Genomic DNA, 17,393 nt, shown 5'->3' with positions numbered 1-17,393 from the left:
ACAATGGAGAAGTCAATATTACATTTACATTACATACATTGATTAAGCATTTATAACTTGTGAGTTAAAAGTGTCTCACTATTTGGCAGGTATTTCATTAGAATCCCCACAACTTTTATTCATACGGTTATAACTGCTTTATAATGCATTTGTAAACAAGTAGCATAGCGATAGTGTTGTGTGAAAGGTAAACAATATTTTAAGGTCTTTTTTAGGTCTTTATTTGGTAAACATCCATGAAGTGGATGAGCTGGAATGTTTATGGACAATGTGGACTCATACATCATATATACATGTATGTGCATTTTAAGCTCAGAGGATTTTGCTGTGCTTGGTGTTAATAAACTGAATCCAATAATTGAAGATCAAGAGTATCAACAAACGTGTTAATGTCTATTTATGAAAGGATTATTTTACTATTAACTCCACCGGTTTGTTTCCTAACCATTAAAGGAAGCTGATCATATTTGTTGTCAGCTTTTGGTCAGTTATATTATTGTGTCATTGAAAGTGTTTCAGTGCTGAAGTTGGTTTTACAGTCAGTTTGGGAATATTGTGTCTTGAGCAAGTCAGTCAACTCTCTTGCCAGATAAACAAGCAGATGCATAAAATATGTTTGAGAAGAATAATGCATTTTTAATAAGAATATGTTTTAATATTTGAGTTATTATTGATTAATCACATAAGAGTTTATTTATTAAACAATCTGTGTTGTATCTTCTAACCAAAGACAATGTCTTTGGGCATATAAAGACCTGAAAGAACAGTAACAAAAAAATCTATTCCTTTCAGAAATAATGGTGAACAACCAGTACATAAGTGAATAAGAATCTGCATAAGTAATGACAGTCCCAAACTCTTTGTCCTTGGAGTGTTAAGAAGTTGTGGAGTGGTGATACCAAATCATACCATAATACCAAAATATTTACATGCAACCCTGATGAAACGTCATTTGGGTTTTACACAAATAGTGTTGATGGCAGTGAAAAAAGTTTATAATTCATCTCTGTTACAAGTTTGATCGAACAAATGAGGCATATACCTGTATCTTTACCCGTATCCCCACACCAGCATTCAGTACCAAACTAATTAGAAAATATAAATTAAAACACTCTTTACAACAATCACAAACACACTTCATGACTAAACTATTCTGAGGTTTAGCACTTTCTTTTCAACCATTTGTTGAAAACATATTTTGTTCTCTATTTGTGAAAACTACAAATCAGAATTATACATAAAAGTGTAAACAGTTTGTGATAAATGCAAGTTTGAATATATATACTGTATATATCTGTAATCACAGAGGCTAAATATGGAAATACAGTCAGCCATTTCTCCTGCATGTGTAAATCTCAAAATATAAAAATGAACATAAAAAATAATGTAACAACAAAAAAATAAAAAAATAAAAAGATATCATTATTTATAAACAAAGGTAACAGAATGTTCAACACAATAACAAAGTACAACAACAGAACTTGTCAGGGGTTTATGAGCTCTAGTTTTACTTCTTTGAATTACATTGTGAGTTGAATTAAAGAATGATTAAAAAAGGATTTTAATTATGTAAGTAAGATCTGTTAGATTAGACCTTTGGAAAGGATCATATGTCAAGTGCAACTGGTCCCTTCATGGAGAATCCCCCCAAAAATGACAATCTGGTGCCAAATTCTTTGGTTAACTGGCTCTGGATCAATGGATCTTCAACCGAAATACAGTGGTTGCGTATTTTACCAGAAGCTCTGTTAAGTTTTCCTGTCTCTCACTTGCTTCCATGTTTTCTCATTGTCCCACTCAGTGGAAATCTTCTGATCTGGTTTTATACAGCTGTGTATAAGATATCAAGCCGTTTGAATCTCTCTCTTTCCCCCAAAAATTGATGACTTCCAGCAGACTTCCACTCATCTGAGTATAATTTATTTTTTGTAACACCAAAGTTGATAGTGTAGGACTCTGGTGGGACCTGATGTACTCCAAATTTAGAGTGGATGCTGGTGAAAATTTCACTTGCCCCTGATGATGTCGTGGAAGTCTTTCTCTGACATAAATTTATACAGCTGTTTGACCTTTTTAAAGTTGATGTAGATCTCTTCCTGTAGAGGGAATCAGTCTTGTTCCTCTTTAGATCTTGGAGTGTCTTCTTCTCTTTTATCATGTCATTCAGGTGAATATTTTTAACCAGCTCACTTCTGTTTATTTCATCAGAGATACGCTTTTGAGAACACTTGTTCAGTGTGTCGTTTGACGGTTCCTTTAGTTTGTCTTTCCTATCTAAATGGACAAATGGCTCGAGGTCAAGAATATAGTGCATATGTTTACTCAACACATCAGAATATTCCTTCAGTTTAGATTGTTTTCTTGTCAAATCTTCCATCTTGATTTTCCCTGACAAGACTTGACAAAGAAGTTGATCATCTGATGTAAACGGTGGGGTCTTTTGCAGTATTTCTTTGACTTTAAGTGCCACTTCATGTTCACAAAGAAGCTCAGTTGTGTTGAAGGTGTCATGATAATTTGGTCTTTGAAATTTAATCTTGTCCTCTTTGTGTGTCGTTTGTTGTGATTCCCTGCAGGCGTTTGTTGCAGACTCAGCCAATGTAAGATACATCTCAAGACTGTCTGGCTTTATGGGATCATCTCTGTCTCGTTGATACTTATACCACAGCTCACCCCTAAGAACACGTGCCACTTTGTCACATATGTATGATTTGTCCTTTGAATGGGCGAAGGCTAAAGCCCATTCATATTTCACGTTGAAGTCTTCTTCTCTTGTCTTTAAGTAATAATACCTGGCCAAGAGCTGTAATATTACTGCATCCTTTTTGTAGACCTTTGTGGCATCAAGTAAAACGTTCTCTTCTCTTCCTGGTGTCTCCTTCATTATATCACGGATCAGAGGTGAAAAAGTGCTCTCACTCTTGGTTGAATGTCGGCTCTTCACTAACATGCTGTGGACATCCTGCATTAGTTTTTGTTTCCCCAAAAACAAATCATAACCTAAGAATGTTGTCAGCAGTGTGTTCATGATGTCCACCCTTGTCACTCCATGAGTAACTGCAAGTTCATCCAAACAGTGTTGGGCTACACATGAATTGATCACCCTCATACCCTCAAAGACAAAGTTAGAAGGTGCTGTGCATCTGGTCAAAAGAGCGGAAAACTCCTTGAATCCATCTTCAGCTTTGCAGGATCGACAGTCTTCTGTTATCGGCAGATGGAGAAACTCTTCACATGCACTGACTGACAGTAGAGCATTCCTGCAGTAAACACTCAGAAGAACAAGAACAGCAAACAATTGAGCGTGTTCGTCTTGAAAGTTGAAGCCGTTCAGAGTATTTTCTACCACACGTTTAAGATACTCAGATGAACCGTTAGTCTGTAGATACATGAACCCATGAAATGTGTCTGTGTTTGTGTAGATTCTCTTGAGCTCTTTCAACTTTTCATCAAAGAGTTTATGTTCTTTCTCAAATAAATTGTTTCCAAGGTAAACCGAGTTGTCATTTTCTTCTGCCTGTTCACGGGACTCAACTGTCATACAATTGAGAAGAATGACTTGTGGAGATTTTGAAGAAATGTTTTCTTTCTGATATTCGTCCTCAATTTTCTTCTGAAGTGTTTCAACATCAGAAATCTTCTCAAAATCTTCAACCATCAGTAAAACAGGGAGTCTGGTTTGTTGGTCTTTTGCCTCATATGTTAGTAAGTGAACTACCTGTTGGGCTACATCGGTGAAATCATGTGGTTTGTATTTCATTACTGCACAACGATATTTATTCTTGAGCGTCCAGAGAACATGCATGGCTAATGTTGTTCCACCACACCCTGGAAGATGAAAGATGTTGAAGAACACACAAGATCTCTTCATGTTGAGCAGGTCTGGAATGATGCCATCAGTAATGTACTCAAACTTGTCCCGTTTGATGAATGGCACTGATCCCGCCTGTTCAGAGAAGTAGAAGTTCCACCACGACACTTTCCCTCCTGTGTAAAACCTTTCTTCATGTTGTTGTTTGTCCTCATTTCCTCCATCACATTGGTTAACACAGAGAATAGTCAGCAGATCTAATGTGTCCTCCTTTTTCTTTGATAACACAACCTTACTGCCACCAGGCAGAAACCGGTGTGACTTACGATTCTCTGACCAGAGACTGAGCACAGTTCCATTGATCTCAGTAAAACTCAACTCAGAAATGCATCTTCTAGAGATGTCAACTCCATAACGGCCCTTAATCAGATCCTTCCAGTAGGTGTATGTTGTTTCATTGTCACAGATACATAAGATTTGATTTTCCCCGTGTAGCTCCTGACGAAACATATGAAATGTCTCCAGCATAGGGTCATTTCCATCAGTCACTTGATTTAACAACAAGAACACGATGAGAAATTTCTTGTTTGGCATCACATCTTTTCGGCACAGGAAATAAACAGGGTGACGGACTGAGGCTCCTTTTTCAATCGACCACTTCTGAGAATCTGATGGGTCTTCTCCATTAAAGCCTCCATTACAGAAAACCCAACTTGTGTTTCTGGTCAGCTTTAACTTGTCTGCAGTCTCTTGAACTGTTTGTGTAATTTCATATTCAGATGGCAAATGATTATTTGTTTTTCTCTCTTCAAATAGCCTGTTCAAGCCATTCGCAGCAGATTCTGGATCGAAATCCAAAACAGCCACCGGTTTCATAGGAATCAGAAACTTCAGGCTTTCTAGCAGACTTGGATGGGACTTGTTAGTAACCACGACATAACATGTGAAATGTGACGTGTCTAAAGATCCGGTTCCTCCTGTTAGCATGTTACATAGTTTTAATCCCTGGGAAGACATTCTGACATCTGTGAGATGCTTTTCCTCCTCATTCTTCCTCAATTGGGACAACTTTTCCATGTGAGCATGCAGAATTTCTTTCTTGTTTTTTTTTTTCGGACGAAGTTTGCTGCTGCTGCCATTTCTTTCTAAAATAGCGTCATTATATCTTTCATTTCCTTTTATTAAATTATAAATTTTAAAGTATGTTTTTTCACACACTATGAAGGATGGTTCTATGTCCACCTCAATGACATATTTTCCAGTGGATGTCATGTCAGCTTTGAGAACTTCAACAAATCGTGGAGGCATAATACACCTCTTTGCTATTTCAACAAATTGTTCCTGAAAATGTTTGTCAATTGCACTTGTCTGCTCTCTAGTAAAATCTAAGTCCTGAACACTGACACCCAGAATTAGTCCGTGTGGTTTATCCTTTACTCCAAAATGAATGGTGCCATTGGTGCGACTGTTCATGCAAGCTGCTGCAAATTTAATGACTTCAAATCTGTATTTTGTAATTTTTTTCTCTTTTGGTGTGTCTGTGAATTCTTTGAATTCATGGCAGGGTTGAATGAGGTCATAAGGACCTGTTTCCATTACATCAAGAATGAAGTTTTCCTGGTATCTGTGGGCAGCATTAAATCTTTTAAAAGGATATGGCTTCAATCTGCAAGTAAACAACTTTAAACTTTGATCTCTGTTGTGAATAATTCGCTTTTTTGCATTCAATGAAATGCCAAGTTCTGTCAGATCAGATATCTCCAGTAGGAGAAGACCAGCTCCATTAATTCCTTCATTATATAAAATATCAGCATCCCTTTGGTCCACTTTTATCTGGAGTATCCACTCTCTCACGTGGTCTTTATTCCAGTCCTCGATGTCCTCTGGAAGTTCAGATGAAACAGACGGCTCATCTTCATTATTCTGAAAGAAAATGAACATTGAGGAAAGGAAACATTGTAAACAATTGGATATTTAAATATCAGCATTAAGCTCATTTATTTCCTGTTAGTATACATTGTATCGAATGTATGTTACTTTATATGTCTGTGTGTTTGTAGTAGGGTTGCAGCATGTACTGGTGGGTGGCATAATGACAACATAATGATTAATTAAGTCGTTCACCAAGACACTCAAATTGTTTTTGAAGAAATCAGCTGTTTTACACACATGTTAGCAAATGAATGTCTTGGGTTTTTCATGATAAAGCATTAGCCTCAAAAATGTGTACCTTCGGATAATTCATTTTTTTGTTTTCCTAACAGAAAAACAAATAAACCGTTCATTTTTTACATATTCCACCGTATACGAGACAAATTTTTGTTTTGTTTTCCTTAATATTTCTTCAAGTTTATTAAATTAACATACTAAAAATATAAAAATATAAAATATAACCAAAACGAAACATCACATTTTTTTCTTAGCATAGCGCATTTTAGTCCAATGGAAATTCAGCTGCACTGCAGACTCTGGCGACGAGTTGTGGGAACACAAGACTGCTCTCATTAATTATACAAATGTGTTCAGTTGTGTGTGGCACTAAAAATGTAAACAACTATACAGACACATAGGTAAATATTGTGCAATATAGAAGGATACAGTTAATGAAATAAAGAATGCACCTTTATATAGCGTACGCGCCAGTGCTCGTGGCAGCGATGGATCTGACAGCGAGAGAGGTTGACATAGCCCCCGTTAAAACAAAGAGTGAGAGAGGCGTGTTTTGCACTTTAATGTGTTAAAAATTGCACTGTTGTAAAAATGTTAATATAAAGGACAAAACTTGATACTATGTTTATAAAAATAAGCTGAGTTAATCAAAAACCTGTACTTTTAATTGCATGCTACATCCTATTAAACAGCTATAACTCCGCCCAAAACACAATAGAAAATGTAATGGTTTCCTTGTAAATACCATTATGAACCTTTGGGTGTTTATGCATTGAATGCATAATTAAATTCCTGTTATAACTAATAAATCAATTACATTTTCTTTTTTGTTTTGGGTTCTTTTGTTTTTGTTTTTAATCAAATGTATTGGGTGATGTGTAGTGATATGATACATTACATGTTGATCAAGCAGACTGTATATTATTAAAACTATTTCTTCACTTCTTTTTCTTTTATCATGGGTCACTATCACCGGTTTACCTTTACTGTACATTCGCATATCTGAATATGAATGAATGAACAGCTTTTATTGTCATTGCAGGCAAGGCAAACAATTAAATTATTGACGGGAAGACACCACGGAGAACAACATCGGGTCCAACCATCACAGCCACGCCTTTGAGCTGTCGGTACGAGACGGTTCCTGCCTCGTCTCAAAGCAGGGCCCTTCTCAGGGCCTGGCACCCACTTAATCTTGCTCTTACTCACAAAGAGAGTTTCCAAAGAGACCAAGTCCCAACCGCAACTTGTCAAGACTCAGTTGATGGAAAGTCTCTAGAGCTGCACGACCTGGTCACCTAAATTCCTTAAGGGGCGTGAGAAGGTGGAATCCGCCTTGTCTCCACTCCATACCCTCTTGGGACCTTAATGTGGTCCTGGCGGGCCTCTCTGGGCCCCCCTTCGATCCCCTCGAAGGTTCTGATCTTCCTCACCTTTCGAGTAAGACAGCCCTCCTGATGGCGCTCGCTTCCTTCAAGAGGGTAGGGGATCTTCAAGCATTCTCCGTGTCCCCGGATTGCCTTGAATTTGGGCCTGGCAACTGTCATGTTATCCTGAGACCCAGGCCCGGATAATTGCCCGACTCCTTCCGGGACCAAGCGGTGAACTTGCAGGCGCTCCCCATTGGGAAGGAAGACCCAACCCCATCCGTGTTGTGTCCAGTACGCGCACTGCGACTCTACTTGGACCACACTCAGAACTTCAGGAGCTCAGACCAGCTCTCTGTCTGTTTCGGAAGACAGCAGAAGGGGAGAACTATCTCCAAACATAGACTGGCGCACTGGATCACGCCTCTCTGGCAGACATTTGTAGATGTCTTAAAACCTTCGCATGAACCGGGTGTCAGCCCACATCCTGCGCGGCAACATGTAGGACTGGTATCCGGCAGGGCGTATGCCTCCGAAAGCATCTCCCCACCCTCCAATAGGTTGGGTCAGTTTGCTATCTACCTCTCTATTTACCCAACCACATAGTTAAGAACAGGCATTCCATCCACCTCCCTTCTTACCCAACCACATGGTTAAGAACAAGCATCCCATCCACCTCCCTTCTTACCCAACCACATGGTTAAGAACAGGCATTCCATCCATCACTAAGCAAGCACCCCCTGGGGGTCGGCTGGGCAGAGCGGCCTTTCTCCTTAGGCTGGGAGAACATATAAACTATCACAGATAGCTCTAACCAGACCTAGTGCTAGCGGACATCTGTAACACCCCCTCCGTGGGCTGTTCCGTCTGATATATCCTCATAAGTTGGTTCCTACTCCTGGTAACCCATGACCTACCCCAGGTGGACCTCCACCTCGCGGTTAACTACTTAGTCTGCATGTTCCATGCGATCTCCCCTAAGGGCGAGACCATATCTATATCCACTGTATTCCTCCCCCCGGGTAGGAAGTGGCCTCTTCAGCGGATCCCTAATTCAGGATTCCTAATTCGGCTCACCCGGTGTAAATCTGTTCCAGATGGCCTATCGCCAGTAGAGAGCTTAGGCCCCGTCCGTGAAAGGTTACCGGTCTGGGTTTATCCATCTTTCTCCAATAAAGCACTGGGACCCCACGACCATCACACTGGAAGGTTACAGTTTCGCGAATGCCTCGTGCTGACACGCCCAGGCCTGCTACCGTCGCTTCGCTAGAGATTGTGACATGATACAACGCTGTGGCGTTTTCCATAGGAACCCCATCTGTCGGATGACACAACGTCGAGAGACCGACAGAAAGGGAACGTCTCGGTTCAGTCTGTAACCTCAGTTCCTTGATGGAGGGAACGAGACATTGTTTCCCTTATGCCACAACACGTATCGTCCTCTGCTGTAGTCGTGAGAGGGTCTCAGGCTCTACAGAACAAAAGGTAAATGAATGCTGCACGCCGGCTTCCTTTTATTATACCGGATATCCGGGGGCAGAGACCGGCATGCAAATTCCATTTGGCAAATTTCATTGGCCTTTTCTATAGTAGTCAGAGTTGAAAGGTTCTCAAGGGCGAACCCCATCTGTCAGCTCGACACAACAGACGTAACCGAGACGTTTTGTTTATCGTGTGTCTGATATTTTGCTGAATCATTCTATGTTTGTTTTGTGGTTGTAAGGTGTATTGTCACTTGTTATGTTCATCTATTATGTCTTCATGTTGTGTGTAAGGATGTACCACAACATACAGATCAGATCATGTTCATTGTAAGAAGTCTTATCGTATTAGATAAAAGAAAGTGCCACCGCTCTACATTTTGTATTTGTGTTGGTTTTGTTTAGTCAGGGTGATTCAGAGCCATTCAGTTCTACATTTTTCTTTATAGTTTAGTTGAATCAAACTTTCTTTGTCACCTCTCATTGCTTGCCTTTCCACCTTTCTCTGTGTGTTATTTGTGTTTTGTTAATATATTATTTTCTGCCACCCTGAGAAATGTAAAATCGATATATTTCGCTCTTCTCTTCTATACCTCTATTTTTAATACACACACACACACACACACACACACACACACACACACAAACACACGCACACACATACCTTAATAATCTTATACATGATTATGTCAAATATCATTTTACATCTAAGTGTTGTATCCAATACACATCAAATATATTTACAAGGTAAATGTATCATATGACTGGATCTCTTTTGTAAATAAATAACCGCCAACAAAAAGACTATTAATTAAGCATTTAACATAATGTGACATCCTACATTCAAATGAAGACTTACTGGCTCTTAATGGAACTGTAGGATGACACATATCACATAGAAAAACTTTACTATTTACCTCCAAGTGTCCTGAGTTTGCCATAATGGAATCAGAAATCTTGCTGGTGTAATTTCATGAGCTTAGGATAAGAAGCATGCTATTAAAACATCATTTTACTGATATCATGCTTCTCTTATAAAAAATAGAAGTATTACTTACTGTGATGTGTGAGTTTTACTACAGGAGAGTAGACCGACTGTTGGTCTATGCCGCTGTATGAGTAGGTTTACAAAAAAAACAATTTAGAGAATATTATAGGAAACCATTAACCAGGGACGTAAGGGAAGGTGTTTGTCATCTTCCTCATATTTACTGATGTTACACGAGCAGTTAGATATATTTGCCATTTGACATTTGACCAGCACTGTTTAGAATCAAATGAAATTACATTTCTAAGTCAAAATGTCGGAAAGTTCCTTGACCAGTAAAGCTGTCAAGGATGCTGCTTACCCTTCATTAAATACTTGATTTTCAGATATGAATCTATTTTTAAATGATTTCTACGCCCTGGACACTATTAGATTCCTTTTTATTTTAATTTTTATGTACAATAACTTAAAAATGTCAGAATGTTTAGCCTGGTAATAATTATTACCATTGTATGATTCATGCTAGTGAATCAGAGAATATAAATTCACAAGTAAAATAAATGCATTAGTTTAAGGTAACACATACTGACATATTTTTATATTTTGTGGTCAACGATTTAAAGGTCTGCCTAAATCAAAAGTACAGAATTTCCCAAATCTATTTATTTTATAGCTTTACTTTATAGTAAAGATCAGTAAACAAAGATACTTTTCAGCATCTCACTTTATTAGGAAAGTTGTCTGGATCACCATCAGCCTCTTCTCTTACCTTTTGCAGCAGGTATTCTGTAGAAATGTATGAACAATTTCCTCAGCGGTCCTTGATGAAATATTTTGTGTTTGTGGGAGGGGCATGTGTAAAAAAGAAACACAAAAGATCATTTGCAGAGACGCAAGATGTTTTTTAGATTGTATTTTTTATCAGTCTATGGGTCCAAATAATATTCTTTATAAATGCTGGGTTCTTTCAATTAACAGTATGGTCTGAACAAATGGGTTTAATTTAATCCAGCAGTTGTCTTTTCCATATTTGACCCTACCAAATCAACCATTTTTGGTGTTTCTTGAATTCTAGCAATATTTGTTAAACTAAATTTTTAATAACAATTTAAACCCACACTACAAGCTTCTTGCTTATCAGTCCAATTATGTGTCCTACAAAGAAGACACTAGTGGAGGTCATGCTAAATGACCAGTATTACAAAAGGGAACAATGGAAAAACCATGTTAACCACCATTTTGTTTAAACAAATTAAATGTGCCTCTGTGTCTTTACACCACACCCTGGAACATTTGTATACAAAGGGCAATGTTTATGGCTACATGTAAATAAGTCATGTAAATAACTTTTACAGAGTTTGCATCTTCATCTCAAACTCCACATCACAATAAATGATGATTGCAACCTCACATCTGTTCTCTTCTCCCCCTCACCTCTTTTCTCTTTTCTCCTTATCTTCATATGTGTGTCTGAATCATTTTAAATGTCTCAGTGCAATAGTTCAATGGTCTTACACCGTTTCTACACTAGACGTGGCTCGATGCGACACACGGCTTGTTCTAATGTGATTGTCATGCTGTACCCCGCCATGTCCGTGACCATTTGTGACCTGATCCGATCCAGAACCGAGTTCTTTGCTACGTAAATTATGTCTCCATGTGGACCATAAATTATGGAGGACCAGGAGAGTCATGTGTAAAGTAATAAAGCATATCATTGTTTAATAACTAATTCTTCAATAAAAATAGGCATTAATCCATTTATTTCTAATTTCATTTTTTAATGGGCAATAAAAAGCGTGATTGTAAAAATAAGTATTAAATTCAATATTAATCCATCAATAAATACTTCAATTTAAAAAGGGAGTTTTAAAAATTAGAGAGCGTTAATTCGGGCGAGGATGCGCTTTGTGCTCGTGCGCAGCTTTTTAATCTTGGGCAATAACGCGCTTTGTTCTCGTGCACGTTACTGTGAGCGGGCTTTTCGGAAAGTCTGTTAAGAGTGCTGACGTGACGTGAGTGGCTGAACACGCCGATTGAACTGTACAAATCAGGATCATTTAATTCCTCTACTGATTTCGTTTGGCATTATTGTGATTGCCATGATAATTGTTTTATAGCCAACATGTACGTGTGTGTGTATGTATATATATATATATACATATATAAAAGTGAATACACACACATATATATATATATATGTGTATGAGTGCGTATTACCCTTTACCCAAATAATAGAACAGCAATCACGACAATCTAAACGTTGTCCATTTAAGAAACATGGACATAAATGAGCTTTGTGTTATACATAAATACATGCATTATAGGCTATAAAATGTACATAAGAACATAATATTATAAAATGATATGTTTATAATGTACAGAGTAACCTTGTAGTACAGCAGCTCACCATATTTCACTATGCACGGTAACAGGCTAAAAAAATATTTTACCTTCCCCTGTTTTACACAGAATAGCCTCATTGTTCTTCATATTCACTCTTTTGACATGTAATGCCTTCTGTGTCTTATCCTGAAGAGCATTTAGCTGTGATGAGAATAGTGACTGTGGTAAGGCAGGTCACCATATCTCACGATGCACAGTAAAGGCCTAAAAAAATCTGTTACCTTCCCCTGTTTTACAATATATGGGTTAACTTTCTGAAATGAGTGACAAAACATATTGACCTTTTTCATGATATTCTATTTTTTTAGCTTTATTTTTATTAAATACTAAATAATTATTTTTTAATATTCTTCCCATCTCCCCATATCGCACATGCCAATCATGTGGGGACTCCGTTAGCTAGTTTGCACCAACTGGAAAGCAGATTAACGTGATCGGCACCTGATATTATATCTGTGCAAAATGGATGGTAACATGCAGCTGGGACTGAAGAACTATCTTTTAAAAGGGGAATATCCCAAAGATGCTGATAAACAGCAGCGTTACACTTGAAAAAGAATAGCTAACAACTTTTGTATCATTGGTAGGTAATGTTAATAAACACCTGAGAGAAAAGTACACTAGTGGGTATGGCTATAGGCTTTCATTATCCCCACTATAAATATAGTCTTACTACAGTAACTGTTAAGCATGGTATTTGTGTTTAATTTGTTATAAATCAGCAAAAGCATCGATCGCTATTATTTGAAATTTTTCACCCATGTTGTACATATTTATTATGCATGCATGGCAACAGTTCATGGAAGGACGTTGATAGCATTTATAACAGATTTAAAATAACTTAAACACAAATTCAAAAATATTTTTTAACTAAATTATTACAGTATTGTATTTTTAGTAATGTAACATTTGAAGGTATAACGTATTCATTTTGTGATGATTTAATCACATGTCTCAGCCAAAAACGGTGTGACTTTAGTGGCGCAAAATTTTGGCTAATCATAATCATAGCTAGCAATGAGGTCAGAGAGGTCCAGATAGTTTCTTAATGCTCATAAAAAAATAGAAAAAATAAATGAAACTGTTTTCAAATGTATATAAAACATAATGTCATACACTAAATCGACAACATCTTTAACAATAAATTATTATCAATTACAATGAAGTTAACGGAAGCAAACACAGAACGTTCCCCTAATATTGGTTCCCATTTGGTTATTTTTGGGGAACCAAAAAAGAACGTTCAAAAAACGTTCCATACAGAAATTGGATACAGGTAAAGTTAAAAAATAGAATATCATGAAAAAGGTCAATATTTTTTGTCACTCAATTTCAGAAAGTTAACCCGTATATTATAAAACAGGGGAAGGTAGCAGATTTTTTTAGGCCTTTACTGTGCATCGTGAAATATGGTGACCTGCTGTACCACAGTCACTATTCTCATCACAGCTAAATGCTCTTCAGGATAAGACACAGAAGGCATTACATGTCAAAAGAGTGAATATGAAGAACAATGAGGCTATTCTGTGTAAAACAGGGGAAGGTAACAGATTTTTTTAGGCCTTTACTGTGCATCGTGAGATATGGTTACCTGCTGTACTACAGTCACTATTCTCATCACAGCTAAATTCTCTTCAGGATAAGACACAGAAGGCATTAGATTTCAAAAGAGTGAATATGGAGAACAATGAGGCTATTCTGTGTAAAACAGGGGAAGGTAACAGATTTTTTTAGGCCTTTACTGTGCATCGTGAAATATGGTGACCTGCTGTACCACAGTTACTATTCTCATCACAGCTAAATGCTCTTCAGGATAAGACATAGAAGGCATTACATGTCAAAAGAGTGAATATGAAGAACAATGAGGCTATTCTGTGTAAAACAGGGGAAGCTAAAAGATTTTTTTAGCCTGTTACCGTGCATAGTGAAATATGGTGAGCTGCTGTACTACAAGGTTACTCTGTACATTATAAACATATCATTTTATAATATTATGTTCTTATGTACATTGTATAGCCTATAATGCATGTATTTATGTATAACACAAAGCTCAGTTATGTCCATGTTTCTTAAATGGACAACGTTTAGATTGTCGTGATTGCTGTTCCATTATTTGGGTAAAGGGTAATACGCACTCACACACATATATATATATATATGTGTGTGTGTATTCACTTATTATATATATATATATATATATATATATATATACATACACACACCTACATGTTGTGGCTGCGGTCACAAAATATCACGGGTAACAGAAAATTTGTAACACCGGCACTGCATCTACTATATGCATATGGTGTGTGTTTGCGGTTTCATAAAGAGTAGATATTGGCGGATTAAAACACAGCTGACATCAGTTACATGCTTTAATGGTTAAACTGTTACATTTCGCGTGAATCTATAAGCATTTTGGCCATAAGCACCGTAACTTGTGTCACGTTAACACCGCATAAGCATCGCATCATAAATAGACTCTGCGCCAAAATTAGCGCAGCACTGCTGCTTCCACGTGCAGTATGAATGTTCTAACCTGTTCTAACAATAAGTTTCATTTTCTATGATTTGTGTTAGAGAATAAGCAGGCGCTGATAACGCACTGGTTACACGTGTAGTGAACAACAGACTATCCTCTCTTCTCCATTGCTCATCTGACACACCCCTGAACATGACGTAAAATGAACTAGCCAATCAGAGAGCTTGTTACATCTGTCTCACCGCGGCTAATTTGCATTGTTTTACCTGTTGAGCATGCAAGGCCCCAGAGTGTTACGGAAATGGTAAATAGAGAGGCTAAATGGAAAAGCTAAATGATTTGGCAAATCGAATAGCAAATCGGATAAGAAATGCAGAGGGGAAATGGAAATGCAAATGCTAAAAGAAATAGTCTTTTAAATGACGGATTAAAACTTTTATTTCTAGTTTAATTTGTAAATCCAATTATTTATTCCTCTTTTTAAATCGCATTTTTAAATAGATTTTGAAATTCCACTATTTATAAAGGAATTCATTAATGCGCTTTAAAATGGTGTATTTATTTCGTGTTTTATGTTGATTTTTAAAACTCCCTTTTTAAATTGAAGTATTTATTGATGGATTAATATTGAATTTAATACTTATTTTTACAATCACGCTTTTTATTGCCCATTAAAAAATGAAATTAGAAATAAATGGATTAATGCCTATTTTTATTGAAGAATTAGTTATTAAACAATGATACGCTTTATTACTTTACACATGACTCTCCTGGTCCTCCATAATAAATTGCCTAGTTCGTTTTATTTCAATTAAATGATTGTATATACAAAGAGATGTTTTTTGTTAATGCTACTAATTCATTAATAACATTAATGTTACAAAATACATTTAATATGAATATCTCTTGACTAAATTATGTTTTTATAAAAGCTCACTTAGGTTGTTGTAAAAATGTCATAGGTCTATAGAGCATACGGGTCACCTGACCATAAAACATGGCGAACGCAGATGTCTAAAATATATTCATACTAAACACACTCATACTTTCTAGAACATACTGTATTAACAGCAGATTCAAATTCAGCACACACTGTCACAGTATGCAATTTCGAACGCAGCGGCGGTTTCCTAGTTTCTCCTATTCTCCTCAGTCATTTTGCCGGGACTTTTCACACTCCTTCACTTAGGACGGAGGTACAGGAGTGTAAATGGCAGGACATTTTTGCACATAAGTTAATACTGTACATTCACATATATAAATTTCATATTCAAAGTCTATGTTTAGTAATATGTTTCTTACATTGTATGTATGTATGTTTGTGAGTATAGTTTGTGTATGTATGTGTATAGCTGTGCACTGTTTTGTCATTCATTGAGGAAAGTAAGAATTTCTTCGCTCAGGGAAACTTGTTTCCTCACTGGGCATATGAGAATAAACACACATTGAATCTTTGAAGTATGGACGCGAAAGTACGCGTAAGTTTCCCATTCATTTCTCATAAACGTCTCGTCCATTTAAAACCCAAGCTGGATCAGTGGAGACTCGCGGTGCGGGGCCAGAGGTGTGCAAAACAAGGCGGCTACAGGGCTCTCAAGGTTTGATCTGAGTTCAGAGTGAGATTTTGGCGGGGGGGGGGGGTGTATGGGTGTGGGTGTTGTCATTTCATTCTCTTCTGATGTGTTGGTTAATGCTTTGAATTCATATTAAGGTTATATATAGTCTATAGTACCACCTTCAGTGACATCAAGAACTATGTTTTCCTGGTATCTGTGCGCAGCATTACATATTTTGAAAGGGTACGGCTTCAAACTGCAATACTGAGTAGACACATTTCTTTTCAATTGATATCTGTCCAGAATAATCTATATTTATGCTATACACAATTTTTTTTGTGTGAACACCAGGTCCGTTACCGTATGTATTATGTAACATTTCATCAACTTCGTCTGAAAGAGACATCTCTCTCACATGGTCTTCATTCCGGTCCTTGATGTCCATTGGATGTTCTGATGAAACAGACTGGTCATCTTCATCATACTAAATAAAAGCTAATAGACAAGTTGTATACAGTTATTCAAATGTAGGATACCTTTAGGTATAAAAAAGCTTTGTGACAACTTTTCAACTTGTATTAGTTTTTCTCCAATTATATTGATGGCTTGGTACAAATCAGTGTTTGCTTTAGTTGTTCTCTTGATCCCTAACTTTGATTAAATTAATGATATTTTCTCTTTAAGTGTTTACAATAGTGTTTCAATAAGAACACTCGTGCATTAATCAGAAAAGAAGAGTTGGTTTTAAGCTATGTTTTTGTGACGTCTTTTAAGCTTTGATAAAGATGAGAAGTGACACTAAATAATAAAATAATGTGGAAGTTTATGTTTCATCACTGATTCGAATGTCCTGGATCACAAAAGCAAAGAAACTGTGATAAAATTAAAAGACAATTGTCTCGACACACTTAGACACCGACACCAACACTCATCATACAAACCTCAACAATGGTGAGAATTATCAAACTGATTCAGATAAACCGATCAGCTGCAATGCATGCTGGGAGTCATGAATGAGTTTTGTACTATGATGTCACCCAGCATGCTTTGCAACATGAAGAACTCTTTTGTTGAGTTCCATACGCTGATTGTTGATGTCTAATTGAGTCTGTACTTACACTTTTTTTTATTAG

The 17,393-nt window shown here is 37.0% G+C and overlaps 1 protein-coding gene across 1 annotated transcript; it reads right to left on the bottom strand.

Moving 5' to 3' along the window:
- Window positions 1–708: 708 nt before the first annotated feature.
- Window positions 709–16,755, bottom strand: LOC130425909 (sterile alpha motif domain-containing protein 9-like). Its single transcript, XM_056752346.1, has 5 exons — window positions 16,621–16,755; window positions 10,586–10,636; window positions 9,887–9,939; window positions 9,746–9,806; window positions 709–5,734 (listed from the first exon to the last, which is right to left on the bottom strand). Exons 4-5 carry the CDS (start codon window positions 9,767–9,769, stop codon window positions 1,823–1,825), a joined length of 3,936 nt encoding a protein of 1,311 aa, XP_056608324.1. The 5' UTR covers window positions 9,770–9,806; window positions 9,887–9,939; window positions 10,586–10,636; window positions 16,621–16,755; the 3' UTR covers window positions 709–1,822.
- Between the last annotated feature and the right edge of the window lie 638 nt (window positions 16,756–17,393).

This window comes from Triplophysa dalaica, chromosome 7 (genome assembly GCF_015846415.1).
Source record: "Triplophysa dalaica isolate WHDGS20190420 chromosome 7, ASM1584641v1, whole genome shotgun sequence".
NCBI classification, from domain to species: Eukaryota; Metazoa; Chordata; class Actinopteri; order Cypriniformes; family Nemacheilidae; genus Triplophysa; species Triplophysa dalaica.
This window is presented reverse-complemented; position numbering and strand designations above follow the sequence as displayed.